Source organism: Seriola dumerili, unplaced genomic scaffold (genome assembly GCF_002260705.1).
Source record: "Seriola dumerili isolate Sdu_G_001 unplaced genomic scaffold, Sdu_1.0 BDQW01000668.1, whole genome shotgun sequence".
Lineage (NCBI taxonomy): Eukaryota > Metazoa > Chordata > Actinopteri > Carangiformes > Carangidae > Seriola > Seriola dumerili.
Genome location: NW_019174923.1, coordinates 796,140 through 813,260, shown reverse-complemented (window position 1 = coordinate 813,260; position 17,121 = coordinate 796,140). Strand labels below are relative to the sequence as shown.

The 17,121-nt window shown below is 38.1% G+C and overlaps 2 protein-coding genes across 2 annotated transcripts; both read left to right on the top strand.

The window, feature by feature from the left end:
* The first annotated feature begins 5,514 nt into the window (after window positions 1-5,514).
* ereg (epiregulin) lies at window positions 5,515-8,548 on the top strand. Its single transcript, XM_022765285.1, has 4 exons — window positions 5,515-5,597; window positions 6,493-6,619; window positions 6,730-6,876; window positions 8,309-8,548. The coding sequence occupies exons 1-4, from the start codon at window positions 5,519-5,521 to the stop codon at window positions 8,373-8,375; spliced, it is 420 nt and encodes a 139-aa protein (XP_022621006.1). The 5' UTR covers window positions 5,515-5,518; the 3' UTR covers window positions 8,376-8,548.
* Window positions 8,549-14,520: 5,972 nt separating this feature from the next.
* Window positions 14,521-16,739, top strand: LOC111236452 (amphiregulin-like). Its single transcript, XM_022765186.1, has 4 exons — window positions 14,521-14,658; window positions 15,566-15,742; window positions 16,004-16,232; window positions 16,574-16,739. The coding sequence occupies exons 1-4, from the start codon at window positions 14,622-14,624 to the stop codon at window positions 16,737-16,739; spliced, it is 609 nt and encodes a 202-aa protein (XP_022620907.1). The 5' UTR covers window positions 14,521-14,621.
* The last annotated feature ends 382 nt before the right edge of the window (window positions 16,740-17,121 follow it).

The window sequence follows — 17,121 nt, the reverse complement described above, 5'->3', positions numbered from 1 at the left end:
AATGCACTCACATATTTGCCTGTCTGGTCCCCAGCTGCACGTCCTCCTACAGCGGGACTCGCTGCCTTTTCTTCAGTGACCACACGTACTCTCTGCCTGAGTTAGAGCAACTGATCGGTATCAGTTTTGGTGTCGTCATGCTCATCATTATCCTGGCCATCATGATTTACTGCTTTGCCCAAAGGAGGTGAGTATCTACTGTGGTATAGGTCTTTCTTTCTGTCTTTCTTTCTCTGACATTTCAAATCAAAAATCAAAAATATTCAGCTTTGCTCTGGATTATTTACTTATTTATTTGTTTACTCTCTGGACCCAGCACTCTTCTGTTGGGCTTGCCTTAATGAGTCAGTCAGCCAAGCTTTTCTGGGTTTTGTTTTTACATCAAACACAATGATGGATTTCCAGTGTTTTCAGACGTGTTTCTTACAGTTGTTACAGTTTAGACTCAAATTACATTGTTACTTTCCACTTTTGTGTATTTGCAATTATAAGTTTACATTTTTAAGTGTTGGTTCAAAAACGCATTGAAATTCTAATACAGATGTTTTTTCTCTTTTTCCAGATGTATTAAATCACCACCACTAATAAAATCTGCACCATCTAAGACATCAGTATGAATCAACCCATTGTTCCTCCTCCTCCTCCTCTTCATCATCATCATCATCCTTTTCATCATTCTCACCACTATTGTCAGTAATGACGCACAAAGCAATTATGAGTCTCTAAAAAGCTTTCTGTACTTTATTGGACTTTTTCATTTGATGTGCATAAAGAAGACCACTGCATCATTCAAACAAGCAGATGCTCTGAAATGAAAAGACTGAACTGTGTCAGACCTGGTTGGGCCTTTTATATTGAACAGGGACTGAGACTGAGGGAGAGAAAATGTTCCTATTTATTGTAATATAGCAACTAACTTATTGAAAGTGTTTATTTAAAGTTTTGTAATAAATTCATAAATTGAATATTGATATGTTTCTTGAATTACTGTGGGTAAAAGGTGAATAAACACAAACACATCTTATTGATAACTTCATACTTAAATTGTTATTATTAATTAACTGGTTGTCTAATTGTGAGGCTCAAGAAGCATTTTTATTTTAGAAAAGGATACTGTAGTTACCATTTAGGAAAATATAAATATAAAATATAATATATAAATATAATAATAATAATAAAGAATAGTAACATCTCTGGTGTGACACACTTGGCTGTAATAATACAGAGGAGTAATAAAAGAACAATGTGATTTAACACATTTAACTAACACAAGTTAATGAAATAGAATAAAATCAGATAAAACACATGGGAAAACAATAAAGACATGTAAACACAGAGCACACATCATGCCACAATGATAATCACAAAACAAAACAACGACAGTTGAAGTTATTAAAGTCAAAGTGTTGATAATAAAAACTTATTATTAGTAGTATTACAGGTATCTTAGGTTAAACCACATCTGTGGAAAAAGATTGATAAATAATATATATTGTAGGATACTACTTTAATACTGTATTTTGATATATTTGAAATACTTGAGTTTTTCCATTTTATGCTATAGGCTGCTCATTTCAGATACCTTGTACTGTGCTACAATTTTTTCTCAGCTATTTACTTTATTACTTTATGGACCAATTTTTTTCAAACGAAACACATGAGTTTGTAAAATATAATGCATTGTTACGCTTATGCCTTTAGTAGGCCTATAATATTTAACAGAAGCCCACAATTCTGGCATGAGCCACTCTGCTGTATAATAACTGCATTTTTCTTTTGATAGGTATGATAAGTATATTTTAGGCTAAATTAAACTGCGGTAACTGTTTTTAAGTAACGGCTGGACTTCCATCTGAAGGGAGCCGGGAAGAGAAGCAGCTCCTCCTTCAGATGTCGTGTTGCCTGCAGAATCTGTCTTTTTTTTTAATTTAAAGTCGGAAATTATCTAAATCACAGGAATGTGTCACCACACCCAGAGTGCAGGACTGAGCCCATTGGCTTCCCGTTTGTCTTCGCCAGGAGAGGCATCGCCTGCCTCTTTACCCAGTAATTACTGTGTCAGGTCGGAAGCGTCTCTTATCCAGACCAGCTCATCCCTCTGTAGGTGAACCTGCACCGCCGAGCCTCGATCCTGTCGACCACCTGTACCTGCTGAAATGGGGAACAGCAAAGCTTCAGCGCTGCTCTCACTCATCGGTGAGTTGAGTTTTCTTTAATGTTTTAATGGGATGAAATCAGCGCCACGTACTTAGTTTAACATGTTTAACATGTGATGTGACCTGTTGATTTAAAAGACATTAAAGCCACTGAAAGCTACTGAACTCAAAACTAGCTAAGTGCATTCACACAGTTACTAACGTGCAGTTTTCAAATGCTGGTATTTTACTGAGGATTTGTCTTGCTCCTTTATTCCTCTCCATTATTGTATTTACAAAAAATACCGTAGTCCTACTTTTCTCTGCGCTACATTTATTTAACAGCTTTAGTTACTTGTTGCTTTTCAGGTAAAGATTTTTTATAAAACATAATATGAGTTTATAAAAAAACAATGCATTAGATTAAACAGTATTAAACTGGATCCCTCTTGAAATAGAATGAAAGTTAAAATGCCTCTTAAACAATAATCCTGTATCATAATATAACACATGGTACATTTTTTATGCAGAAGGAATAAAGTACTTTTACTTTAGATTCTTGAAGGTGATTGTATTATTTAGGCATATTTTGAATGTAGGATTTTTACTTGTATTGGAGTATTTTTTGAGTACTCAGACATTATACTTATATTCAACTGTGTTTTTGTCCGTTACATTTATCCGACAGCTACTCACTACAGCTACTTTGTACCTTGCAACATAAAAGTCACAATGCCACAGTGTAAAAATACACTAATACAAGTACTCAGGAAAAAGTAAAAAATGGAAATACTAGTGCATTATTTGGATAAATGTACTTAGTTGCTTTTTACACCAGCTTGAAAAAAACTGGAAAAAAGTAGCTAATGTCATAATTTCTTAACCTTTACATCTAATCCTTTATCTGGACAGGAAGCATGAACATACCTATATTTAGGAGATAAAGGTATTGCAGCAGTTTATATTATAGAAATGGGTCAGTTATAACTTCAAAATCCCAGCTAGTATTTTTTTTTTTAATACTTTTATTTTACATGGGATTCTACCTGGTCATTCTACCACTTGTTAACTTTGATGTTTGCCTCATCCTTTACAAGTCATTTCAGAAATGGACCTGAGTGGAAGTTATGGAGTCAGATGAAGGACTTTGCCACATACCTGTGTTAATGAGCTGACGCCCATGCTGAGCCCAGAGCCTGAGGGATGCTGAGGGATGTTGGCAAATAAACTATGAATGGAAGACTTATTATTTGAAAGCGCATGTGGTCTGATTAAATCTGTCATTTAGCCTACTTGTTGTTCAGGTTAATTCTTAACACCAAAAAATCATATAACAAACTTGAGCAGGAAATAATATATTCTGGCTGTTGAGTACCCAGTAGTGGAGGAAGTGCTCAGATCCTTTACCTGACCACCAATATAACAATGTGAAAATACTCCAGTACAAGTCAAACTCCTTCATTTATCAATGAAATATACTTTAAGTATGAAAGTAAAAGTACTTGTTCTACAGAAAGGTGACAGATACGAGTCTATGTGGAGCTATTTTTAGTTCTGCAGCCCTAATTTGTTCTGTTTTGTATTGCATTTTTCTTTTCTATAATCTTTACATTCACTGAAGTAAAGTAACAGATAATGGAAATATTCAAGTAAAGTACAGGAACCTCAGTCTTCTACTTCAGGGCAGTAATTCAGCAAATATATTTAGTTACTTTCCAACACTGTGAGACAAACAAACACAATCACTGCAAGTGTCCTGATAGAAATATTAATGTTATTATTTTTCATTAGGATTTTTTTTTTTAAATAAATAAACCACCTCAGAGTTTTGCAGTAATTCAGTCCGGGTTCATTTTGACAGAGTTTTGTGATTAATAGGTAATCCATCCAGTTTAACAATGAAAACTGTTCCTCTCACTGCTCTCGATCATGTGGGTCATATACTGTACTGCAGGTTTGTTGTTTTCCTTCTTACCTTTACCCTTTAAAAACAGTTGAGTGTTTTTATTTGTATATATGTTTAACCTGATTGTACAAAATGTTGGAAAAATACAAGTTTAATTCTCATGGATGTCCATCTTGGGTCTTGAGAACATAACATGCCTTAGTATCATTAGAGTGAATCAGTGGCTAATGATGTGAATGGGCTGATTGGATGGTGATGCAGAAGAGTTGCTTGGTCACCACTTCCAGCTCAAATGTATTGTGTAATTTACACCAATCAGCCACATCAGAAACACCCAACAACCATCCTGTGTCCTCTCACTGAAAACAGAGAAAAAATATCTCTGCAGCCATAACAACAGGCAGGAACAGAAACCCAGAGCCAGGCTTTTACAGCGAGTATAACCAGATTCATAACCAGCCATAACTAGACGCATCTTGCATCCAGATTTGTGTTTTTCTGTCTTGCCTGCAGGAATGTGGGCGTCTGCAAATGATACGCATTATAATGGTGTGCAGGCTGGTACAGGCATGTGGGCCAGGCAACACGAGCCACACCATGTAATGTCCTAGGTGGGGTAGTTTACACACACACACAAAAAAAAAAAAAAAAAAAACTGGCAGGGAATCTGACGTTTATCTGCAAAATTTTTTTTCTTTTTTCCCACATATGTGTCATTTCTAAATATTTCCTTAACGCTAACCACAGTCGACAAACACAAATCATTTTGCAGGTGATGTGGACTAAATGACCAAGATAATAATCTCTCATAGGTAAACCTGTGACAAGGAGTCATGCATAGACTTGGCTTCATTTTAAAGGGACACAATCAAAACCATTTGGAACCAGTCATTAAACATATAGAGGCAAGTGTTGAGGAGATCAAGGTAGCGAAAGAACGAAGCGCCATTTGGGTCTTACAATGTGTGTCTCAACTGTCATAAGATGGTGTAGGAATAAAGATATTAGTAGGATTTGCTGACAGTTGATATGACAATGGTGGCCAAATTACAGCTGGTGACAGTAGCTCTGCATGCGCATTGTTGTCTGTTAGTCCTTCCTCATGTCCTTCGGTAGAAACGTTGACGTTGTCGGCTCTGTTTCCACTGGAGAAGACGTGGGGGCTCGTTCATTTTCATGTGCTTGTACTTTTCTTGTTCTGCCTTCTCACAAACAAAGGAAAAAAGAACAGACAAACTTGGTGTGGTTTGAAATGCCTCATTAAGAAATAGGTTCCCCTAGCTGCTTCCTACACACAGCAGTTACACGGACACACACACACACACACACAAACCCCTTTCGATTATATTAGTAGGATGTTTGGATGGCACGCCACAGAGACAACAACCTCCACGGGGCGGGTAAAAATCTGCCGTACAAAACTGACTTTATATCCAGTTTAACTAATGAGTCAAGTATTCTCTGTTCAACAGGTGTCATGCTGCTCTGGCCGTATGTACTTACCAAGAGTGTCTCATCCAGACTGCAAACTGCAGACAGCGCCTCTCTACCTGCAGGTATTCACAGCAACATTGTATTTGCAATTTTCCAGGGTAGTAGAAGTAGACCACAATAAGTGCGAACACATAATTCCAAGTATTGTAAAGTATATGGGACATCATGCTCTTGATAACTGTAGATAGTGTATTTAGATTTTTAGTCTAGCAATAGTAAAGATGTGTGTGTTGTAGCACTTTGCAGTGCTTCAAAATAAATGCAGCATTTAAGACCCTTTTTTTTTTAATGAGAGTTATATTGCAGAAAACATACAGATGTGATGACCCTCAGACACCATTAAAGCTGAAAGTCAGTAAATTTCAGCTCCACCATTTTATGTCGTTTCAGATTGAATGTGCTGTAATACATATCCAAAACAACAAAAACTATATTGATGTGTAAATATGTATAATCCAATGTGGCATGTGGCGTGATTTAAACTCTATTTATACAACACCTTTCAAAGTGCTTTGCAACAGGGGAAAAAGGTAAAACACTTCCTTTCTACAATCATCAAATAAAACCAGACAAAGGGAGGTAGAGGTACAGCAAATTAAATCTAATAGAATACATTATTAAATTAACTTCAATGTAAAACCCAGACAAGCAACACATTGTTGGATCTGAGAACCTGCAACCATCAGATGTTTTCTGCGTTTTGGCTTGAAAAACGACTTAAATGATTAATAGCCTATCAGAATAAGAGCTGATTGATTTTCTTTCATTTGACCAACTGATTAATCGACTAATTGCTGCAGCTCTGAAAGAAATTTAAAATATCAAACATGTTATTGATTCTTCAAGCCTCAGATCCTGATGAGAGCACTTTCATCAACAGAGTGCCGCTCAGTGAAAATGATGCAGCGTTGCCAGTGAAAAGGTTTTTCACAGCCGTCTTTGTTGTCGTTGTTTCAGGGCAGGGAGAGGAGCGCCCTCATGTGGTGAAGCGGTCAACGCAGAGCTGCGACAGCAAGTTTGACACCTACTGCCTGAACAATGGCCAGTGCATGCTGCTGGTGGACATGAACGAGCACCACTGCAAGTACGATCCTGTGTGTGTGTGAGTGTGTGTGTGTGTGTGTGTGTGAGTGTGTGTGTGTGTCTTTTACTGTTAATGTGTGATTATGTGTGACTCGCCTCTTTGTGTTGCAGGTGTGAGAGGGGTTTTTATGGCCCCAGGTGTGCCCACCCAGAGCTTGTCGTGCAGCGAATGGGAGATGAACAGATAATTGTAACCATTTTCTGTGTGAGTCTGCTGATTATAGGTCTGGCTGGAGTTCTGTACTTCTGCTGCAAATGGTAAGTCTTTAGTCTGTGACTGAACGTGTATGTGAAATATGAAGGGAAATAACCACTTTATCTTTATCTGAGAATGGTGTGGATCGCTGTTATCAGTGCCTGTATTTTAGGGATGTAGCTAGGAATTCTGGGACATCCGACAGTAAGCCAACATTGTTTTTGACACAAAATCATTTCTTCACTTTTTTCATTTTGAACTGGCCTTTTCCAAATGTGGGACACTCGCTTTGCTGCCAACTTTGACTCCCTCTCCTCTGACTGTAAACACCAGACAGCAGACAGACACAGTTAGCAACAAGCTGATGACCATCATGGAGCATTTAGCAGCTAAAGAGTCAAATGTTTCCCTCAGGGGTTGGTTCAGACCAAACACGGAGCTAAAAGTAGAGCGAGTATCGGTCTTAGAATGATAATGTTGCTCTGTAACTACTGGACGTGTAAATAAGCCGTATCAGTTTGAAAGTTGATGATGTGTCAACATGGTGTTTACAGCCTGTTTACACTGCACTGCCAAAAAATGTGTTACTTTATACTTCCAATGCATTTCAAAGGGAAATATTTGCTTTTTCCGTTGACTGCACTACATGCAACTGCTGGAGTTTATTATATCACATTTTACATGCTGAAAATATTTATCTTACCGAGTAATTTTTGTATTTTATTGAGTCCTTCAGTTTTTACTTTTCTTAGTAATAAGGTGAGATAAATTCACCTGCAGTAACCTGTAGTCTTTATGAGTTTTATAGAATAAGCAGTGAACTGTAACTTGTCTTCCATCAAGAGTCTTATGTTCATTTTTTAACATCTAAAAAGTTTTTGGAACAAGTTCATTCCTGTGAGAAACAGGCTGATCTAACGGAACTGGCATGTTTCTCATCATAAATAACTTAGTGAGATGGATGTTCGATCGGATCAGATCAGCTCAGATAGTAGTAGTTGACATCCAAATGTTAATCACATGTTAATGCACAGGTAGTAATAATCCATTGGTCTTTTCCAAATGTGGGCCCCAGGTGCAATGAAAAGAAGGTTATTTTCAAGTTTTTGTTGAATGAAAAAGGCCTTTCTGTTTGTGCCTTTCAATTATAATCCAATACATTTTTCAACATGCACTGAAACTCTTTTTTTTGTCTTGGTAGCACGCAAATTCAGTATAAAGTGTGATCATAGATTTTTAGTGTGATTCAAGAGCCTCATGACGTGAAGTCTGGCCCCGACATCCTGTTTCATGCAGGGACACGTCGAGCCACGGAGGATGATAATGATCTCAAAGCCATTTCTTGGACACTGAAACTCCACCAACCTGCAGTTTTGACTTTATTTAAGTGGTTTCAAAGGCTTTTTTTTAAGGATGGTGGAAAAACAAAGTTAGTGAGTTGATTAGTGTCTTTTGAACTGGAATAAAAAATAAAGTACTGTGTTATCTTTACAGGTATAAGAAAAACAGATTCCGACGTCACCAGAAGCAGCAGGGTTACAGAGGAGTCCAGATTGTGTAAAGTGTCACACACACGCCCCCAGCAGGATTTTCTCCAGTTTTCTAACTGAAAATTTCAACATATCATGACGTGACCTGACTCGCTACATTGGCCTACACTCAGTGGCTGGTTTCCTGGACTGTGCCTGCTCACAGTATTGTACGTCACAAGGCTTTGAAGCACGCAGATTGACACGCAGATTGGCACATAGAGATTAAAAGAATCAGCTTTTTGTGCATTGACTCTAATGTTTCATACCCTCATGTATGAAAAGATAAATAGTGAGACACACAAAAGCAGTTTCCACCCATAATGACAGTGGGTCATGGAAAAGGAACCAATAAGAGGGGTAAGAGTGGACCAGTGAAACTGTTTCTGATCCCACGCAGTGAACCGTGCTTTCAGAAATTCTGGCCTGGGTCCGTAAAGCTCCCTGTGCTGCTTCTCAGTTAAAGAGCCACAGTTTAGATCCAGATTTTCAGTGATCGTAATCATATCGTCATGCTTTACTTCCTTCACGTGAGACTCAATGTGAGATTTCAGGATTTCAAAGAGCTCATCTTGAGCAAGTTTTCGGATCTTGTAACGTCTGAGACAAAAATGAAACTGATTGAAAGTGAAAACTGATGAAGTCTAGCTGCCTTCCCTCTTCTCAATTACTTGCTCAAGCACCGATTTACACAGTTTTTATCATTTGTTAAACCTTGTTTCTAAGTTATAGCTAGTATTTCTGCCTTGTTTAGCCTTTATTTATTGTCGCTTTTGTGCCCTTTTTTCTTTACTTATGACAAATATTAAGAATTATCCAATGTTGTCATTATCACTGGCCACTGAGTGTAACTGTTTTTTATTAATTGAGTCTTCGTTTAGTCAGAAAGTATTCTCATTTTGCTAATTTATTTGAAAGTATTAATTTATACACTGGAAGCGCTGTTACTGCTACAAACATGAATACAGCTTGAATTTTTTTTTGTACGGTCCTGTATGAATTTCTTTTTATGCCGCCTGTTCGTTCTTCATCACTGTGTGAAGGCCACAGCTGAGAGTCTCAAGTCTCTGTGCAGTTTTCACATTTTTCCTCCACGTGATCAATGTGATCAAATATCTCTCTGTACCGCACAGTTGATCACCATCTGCTGCACAATGACTGTAACTTTATTATATGACATTTTTGCAATAGTAGTATTAGCTGTACAAACATGTTTTATAAAATATAAATTAAAGCAAATGCATTTCAAATGTGCAGCTTGTCCTCTTCCATTTTACACTTCTTTAATTTGATTACTGACTTTCAACTGTCGACCTTTTCTGGTGTGTGTGTGAATTTTTATTTTGAATTTATATCAGTATCAAGTACATATTCATTTGTCCTTTTCACAACAATATTTTCAAAATATTGGTCTACTGAGTAACTTTTTAAAGTTAGTAAAAGTGAATGATCTGGTAAGTAAGATAAGTTTCCAAATGGAGGTTACTGGGGGACAGTATGTGTAATCTCAGACTGGAGCTCCTTTAGTTAGAGCTCTGCTTTAAGACTCACAGCGCCTCTTTAGATCTGTTTCAGCAGACATGATTACGACAGCTGTATGTGATTCACAGTTCCGGGCCCTGGTGTTGTGCATGCTGGCTCGCTGTCACGTAATAAACCAAACATGTAGGCCTACCGCTGGCTAACAGAGGAAGGAAAACTTTTATCTGTAGCACTTTTTTTCTGTATAAGACTTGGCACATGGTGGTAGCGGTGGGAAAGAATAGCATACCTCAACCTACCTGCATCATAACAAAATGTTATCGTTTGTAAAAATTATTACAAAAGACAAATTATTTGGAAGTCACCAGAAAACCAGGTTAACTCTTCTCTAGGAGGTTGGTGAATATGGCTGGTTAGTAGCAGGTTTAAAGGATTTGTAAGCAAACTGTTTAACAGTTTTAATGACTTTAAGAACTTTGATGACAGTAAACTGCACACGTTCCTGTACACACCCAAAATAATGATATGGATGGATGGATGAAAGAATCTGTGAATGGGTGTTTATTAGACAGCAGAGTCACCTTTACCTTTACATTATGAGGATCGATGATTCATGGTGGTACTCACACAAGCGTGGTGCACAGAGACTGCGTGCAAAACAATAAGCATAGCCGATACCCTGATCCCTCTGATTAAACACTAATGACACTAGGATTATAAAATGAAAACTATCCTGTTTTATGACTCTTTCATTTTATGTTCTCTTTTACAGTTCAGAGGAACATTGGGTAACACTTTATTTTGATATAAAAAATTTAACAAATGGTGTAAACACATTCTATTAATGTTCAGTATTTTTCAACAATTGTAACTTTTCCTATGAAGACATATCTTATAATTTACAACTGTGTATTACAATATTGTCATTATATTAATATCTGTTTATAGAACAGCTCCACTTTTACAACTCTGTATTACTATATTGTCATTAAATTAATATCTGTTTATAGCAGCCTCCACTTATGAGTGTCCACAAGAGGAGTTATGACTGTTGACAATATATTAATAAACACTTGTATCTGCTTTAAACTAAGTTATAATGAGTTGTAAACAAATATCAAATGTTGATGTACTGCTTATAAATGCAAAATAATAATAATTCTTTGCAAGATAAAACATGACAAATTGTTGCAGCGTTGTTCTAAGCTTATATAACGCAAAGAAATGCTGTATGTTTGCGGCATCATCATGTGACCCACTGAAAGCAGTGTCTGGTGTCAAGTTAATCAATAACACCATTTTAGCTTTGCACCGTCATTAGTGCTTCAACCAGAGTCAATGAGCCATTTTTAACACCTGACCGAGGCATCGTTATATGTCCTCTATGCTAATGAACAGCAGTGATCACACATAAACATTAACTCACCGGCAGGCGCTGCTCTGTTTAAGGCATGTGTAGAAACACATAAGAATGCACTTACACACACAGAGACCCACAAACACACCCACTTAGTGTTGTCCATTTTGTTCTAAATATAAAACCCATGGATAAACATATCCGAAGTTCAGGAAATGCTGCTATGATCTCCACAGTGTACTCATTAGAGGTAATTGCTATTACCTAATTACTGCATAAGTAATAGTAGGTTACTCATACAGTGAGTAATGTGGTTGGTGGAAGCCCCACTAAGCTGCAGCCTTGCGTGTCCTTTAACAAAACAAAATGTCCACGTGTACCATGTACACATTTGTTTTGCTGCGTAACGCTGGTTCATCTTCGGTGTTATTTTTGTTAGCCATGCTAATGGCATGGCTGTAGATACGGTAAGGTTGGTCTGTCATTTGGTCAACCACTTTGGTCCAGACTGAAATATCTCAATAACCATTGAAAAGATTGCCACGGGATTTACAGACGTTCATGTTAGCTAGAGGAGCAGGCTACTGACTTTAACCCCCTGACTTTTCATCAGGACAATATTTATGGTTTTGAGGGAGATGGATCGATACCTGTTGGATAGTTTCACATGAAATTTGGAAAAGGCATCTGAATACCGTAGAAATTTAACAGGCATTCTGTTTTAATAAATTTGCATTTTACTATGAGTATTTCATATATTTATGTATAAACTTAATTATTCAAATATCCAGTGATCCAGGATGTATATATGTCATAATAATATATCCTCTTATAGGTGACATATATGGTAACATTGCTCTTGATATAGGGACATATATGTCATATATATGTCATAAGTCATAGTATATTAAGGCATTAAAATTCATAGTATAGTAGGGCATAAAAGGTCATAAAAAATCATAGTAAGGTATAAAGACGTCATAGTATAGTTTGGTGTAAGAAAAGTCATAGTATTCATAGTGACATTTTCTTTGGATTTTTCAACTGAAATTAAACTCATCCTTTGATATATCCAGCATTTTATTTTTACAACCTGACTGCTATCCTACAGAAGACAGAAACCAGGGTTAGCTTGCTAGTCAACGCTAGCTAACATGGTTAAATAAAATCAGCTGACATTTTTCTGGTAATGTTAGGTACCACTGTGATATTCTCACATGACGTGAGCCTTCACATAGCATGCCTAAATCCTTGCATCCCCGTCTCCATGCTTTGTCTCGGAGACGCAGCCTCTTGGAGGGCTCATTGGAATGACCTAATATGACTTCACTCCAAACATATATATTACATATAATATACAAATATTGGTAGGGACATGTCCCTAGGGTAGGGACATGTCCCTACCGTCCATATGCAAACCTACGCCCTTGAGCTAAACATCAGCATGTTAGCAGGTTAATGGTAGCACTTAACTCGAAAAAAAGGGGGAAGCTGCACATTTATAACACTTACCAATGAAATTCAACATGAACTTCTTTTCTTCAGGATAAAATTCAACATTAACCTGACTTGCATTTACACTGTACTAACTGAGACAAATGCTACAAAGCAGGGCAGTCAACTTAAGGGTCCATAACCAACCAGCACAAACCAAATAAATACAACAGGACTTATCTCAAAGCGTAACTGTGCCTAACTACAGCCTCACAGAGCTGCTTTTGTGTCTAGACTCTTAGTCTTGTTTGCATTTATTCTGTATTTACAGGTTTGTAGGTCTTAGGTTTTACTTCATGTGGGCAATAATCCCTTTCCAGAGGTGGGGGTGGTTAAATCATGACAGCTACTGAGCTTGTGTAAAAATGCATGATTCAAAGTTTTATCCAAATAGATACGGCTGTATTTGTGTGTCAGAAAGTTTTTACCCGTCACGCTGTTAACTACACAGCAGCGTGTTTACAGTGGGCGGCTGTTATGAGGTGCTTCTCTCCAGGCTTGTGTCAGACTTTCCACACATTCATATCACATATCCTCAATGCCATTACACATAATCCAAACAATTTAATTCCTACGGCTGTTATAAACAAAATGTGTCAGGAGCTTCTGGTCGTTGTTGAGGCCGAGGAATGAGATGGACAAGTTCCCAGCATTCCTAGAGGGCTTCTATTGGATTCCACCGGAGCACGAATGATGGGATAACCTCTGTCTGCAGACACAACAACATAACAACACACCCTTCTGTGCAGCATCCCCACCCAAGCCATAAGGTGTCCTCTTGGTTACAGTGTACTAAAATAGTAACGCTTGCCATCGTTTAATTAAACCACACACACAATAATTAAGACACAGAAAAACTCCCTGTTGAACAATACAAAACATACATTTAATAATAGAATAACATAACAGATTTGGTGCATTTCAATAGATAAAATAATATTTACTTGAGAGCAGAAGTTATTCTGCCTCATGTTCACTGTGAAACACACAATTAGAATATGATTTATCTTGTAAAACTTGACTTATCTCTCAGTAAAAAAGCTGAATTCAGAGGTTGAATTCGTTCATGATGCCACATTAACATTTTTAGACCGTCTTCTCCCCATTTGCCCTGATACAGATAATTAATAATCAATCACACAATCATAAAAACTTATTTTATGTTTACTGCTATCACTGACCATCTTTGTACCTTGAGTAAAGTGCAGCTGGTTCCGGTCGCTATGGTGATTACAAAATGTGTGTATCGTTGTTACCAAGTGAAAACATTGCATCTCTGTTTTTGGTTGACTTTTGTGTTTTCGTCTCTTTAAGCTCATTAAATTTCCCAATAATCCTTTAAAAATAAAATCCCCAAATAAACAATGAACAAAATATTATTAACTTATTTCAGTTTCTGGTAGCTAGACACTTTGGAGACACAAGATTATGATCTGATAAGAGTGCTATGAGTATGTTGGGGGGGGGTGTGCGTGCATGCGTTTGTGTGTGTCAGTGTAATTATTGCCTTATTCGTGACCATAGAGGGAGAAGCGAGGAAGCAATAACAATTAAAGAAGCAGGAGCAAATGTTTGTGTGTGTTTTAATGGTGAACAGAAACAAGTCAGAATACATCAAACTGTTTTGTGTCTCAATCTCATTCAGACTAATTATTCTCCAACAGAGGTTTGTCATGTGTGAGGAGTTGAGGTACAAAATGTGTTGCCTGAGGCTGATTAATCACTAGACACACACACACACACACACACACACACACCCTTCTTTCTCCTCAGAGTTGAGAGGCAGGCGTTGGTCTATAAAAGCTGCACCCAGCAGAGGTAAAGAGAGCAAAGCACAATCTCTATCAGCAGGGGACAAACAGGCACATCACACTCGGGCACGCACACACACCCTCGCACAGATTTGCACAGGACTGTCATACACAAAACACTCTCTTCCTGGGATATGAACCCTCTCGTCCTCACCTGTCTCCTGTGCTTCGGTAAGTTTGGACTTGTACCTTTATTATGTATGTGTGTGTTTGCGTGTGTGCAGGGCCAGGAAAATCAATGAAATGGAAAGAGGAGAAATGTAAAATGGCATGAGGACAGAGGAGGAATGGGGTGCTCTGGGTGGGGGGCAAGCAAGGAAGAAATGTCTCTGCAAGTGAGGACTTGTCAGGCAGGTTTTAGAGAAAAGAATTCGTCTCAGAAGTGCAGCGCCTCTGGTTCTCAGGATGGATCTGAATCATTACCAGGCCAGATCATTATACAACAGCACCAGATGCTGCGAAAGGTCAACATATTTCAAATTCTTCATTAGTCTTTGAATTTCATTCATTGTTGTTCTCATCGTGTGTGAATGATGCATTCAGGTACAGCATTGTTCAGGATGTGGACTGGTTGTACTTGTTTTAGTGTCAATACAGCATGTATGTAATTAGCGGGCTCAGATTGCGCTCGATATTTTAAGATGAATGGATAAGTCAGATGTAAATGGGACAAAGATTCTGAATACAATGCCAATAGAAAGTAACCAGGCAAGCTTAGGTTCCTGGTGACCATAGAATAGGAATAAAAGAACTGGATGCCATTTCATCAATCTCAAGATGTTTGTCCTTTTTCTGGTTGCAGAAAAATAAAACTTCCAGATAATTATAATTCATTTCATCCCTTCATGGCAACAGGTTCTAGTCTGAGTTTGGTATCTAGCTTTAAAAAAACGTTCTTGATCTTTCCAAATGCTGTGGATATAAAATACTGGGGTCACCACATTAAACTGCATGATGTAAACTTTGACTCTAATTGCTCCCTATTGCTTATCTTTTTTAAAAAATATATATATCTCTATGTATATTTGATCTCACTCATTAGTCTGTTTGTTTTCTGTGTGTTCTGTTGGTTTTACAGTAGTCTGCAGTTCGTTGGGCGCTCAGGGATCTGAGGCCACGTACTCCAGTGGACTAGCTGGAGTGACTGGGGGTCCGGCCTCTGGGGAGGGCCTCCAGACTCTGCTGAGCGACGATGACGAGCTGGAAATAGATGAAGAGCTTTCAGGAGGGGACAACGAAAATTTCAGCCCTCATGGTATGACAAATCAAACAAGCTCTTTTCCTCTTGAACTTGATTTTTGTTTTGTTGAAATGCTGGGCCATTTGTGATCAGTAAATATATTTTTTCTGAATGCAATGGAGAAGTGAAGAATTTCGCTGTTCCTTATCTGCTTTACACTGTTGATCAAAAAAAGTCACAGTCAGGGATGTTGTGTATGTATGTGAAAAATTCATCACGTAAACTGCTTGAACCTATATGTGGAAACTCCTAAAATGAACCTTTCTCCTGCTACAGAGTTAAATCCCAGTAAAGATGAGAGGAAGAAAAGGAAAGGCAAAGGCAAGAGGAGGAGCAGGCACAAGAGCAAAAGCACGACTCCTTTGAACCCCGAGCACATGGTCTTCACCAACGGATACACGGCAACTCTCACCACCGCAGAGGATCCCTGCACCTCCACCCACCTGGGCTACTGTATTCATGGTTACTGCAAGCACATAGAGGGCCTGCAGGAGCCAGTGTGCATGTAAGTACGGCATCAGTTCACTTTGGGTGTTTGCATGTGGGTGAATATGAGCACCGTGGTTTAGTCAGAGGCAAGTTGATCACGAGTTTATCATCAGAATAAATAATCCACATCATTTTTTGCTGAACTTTCCAACAGGCAAGAACAAAAAATGACATGAATACATAATTAAATTTATATATTAGTTTTTTTTTTTTTTTTAAGATGAGGTTTATTGCTATCTTTCCTTATTTTGACTAAATGGACATATTCACTATTTTGTGTAAAGTTTAACATCTGAAGCCACATTTATTTACACTCTCACCCTATTCTTCATGTTTAACAAAATATACACTCTGCAGATGTATGAAGGGTTATGACGGGGAGCGCTGTGGGATCCAAACTCTGGAGACCCGCACCAGGGGGGGCAGTGACACTGAGTTGGTGCAGACGGTCTTGGTAATCATTGCTGTGGTCCTGTCAGTCATCAGCTGCATCGCCATCCTGCTCATGACCTGTGCTCAGTGAGTATGACTGTGTCTCACACGTGGCATCACATCTTGATTTTAAAGCTGCACTAAAGGCTGATGTAACACGGGGGAAAGGCATCCTTCAGTGACCTGGCCTCATTCTCTGGCTGTAGTGCTTTCAGAGGGAACAGAAGGCTTTAGTGGGTGGGAAGCCAGTGCGGGATCTTGAGCCCAAATCATGAGGACAGGTGACAACAGGAGAGACTTTCAAAATTTACCCATTTCCCAAAATTATATATCTTTATTGATAAGAGAGATGCAAAAAAAATATATAAACTGTGTCTTAGCAGAAAGTGAGTGACGGCGACAGATTTGTCCAGAAAAAGCTGGATTCACCATCATCATGTTTTGACTGTCTCCCATCATTTGTATAAAGTATC

Coding starts and splice junctions, on each gene's coding strand:
- LOC111236452 (XM_022765186.1), top strand. CDS start 14,622: ATGAACCCTCTCGTCCTCACCTGTCTCCTGTGCTTCG. Junction 14,659..15,565: donor CACCTGTCTCCTGTGCTTCG/GTAAGTTTGGAC, acceptor TTGGTTTTACAG/TAGTCTGCAGTTCGTTGGGC. Junction 16,233..16,573: donor CTGCAGGAGCCAGTGTGCAT/GTAAGTACGGCA, acceptor TACACTCTGCAG/ATGTATGAAGGGTTATGACG.
- ereg (XM_022765285.1), top strand. CDS start 5,519: ATGCTGCTCTGGCCGTATGTACTTACCAAGAGTGTCTCATCCAGACTG. Junction 5,598..6,492: donor CAGCGCCTCTCTACCTGCAG/GTATTCACAGCA, acceptor TCGTTGTTTCAG/GGCAGGGAGAGGAGCGCCCT. Junction 6,877..8,308: donor CTGTACTTCTGCTGCAAATG/GTAAGTCTTTAG, acceptor TTATCTTTACAG/GTATAAGAAAAACAGATTCC.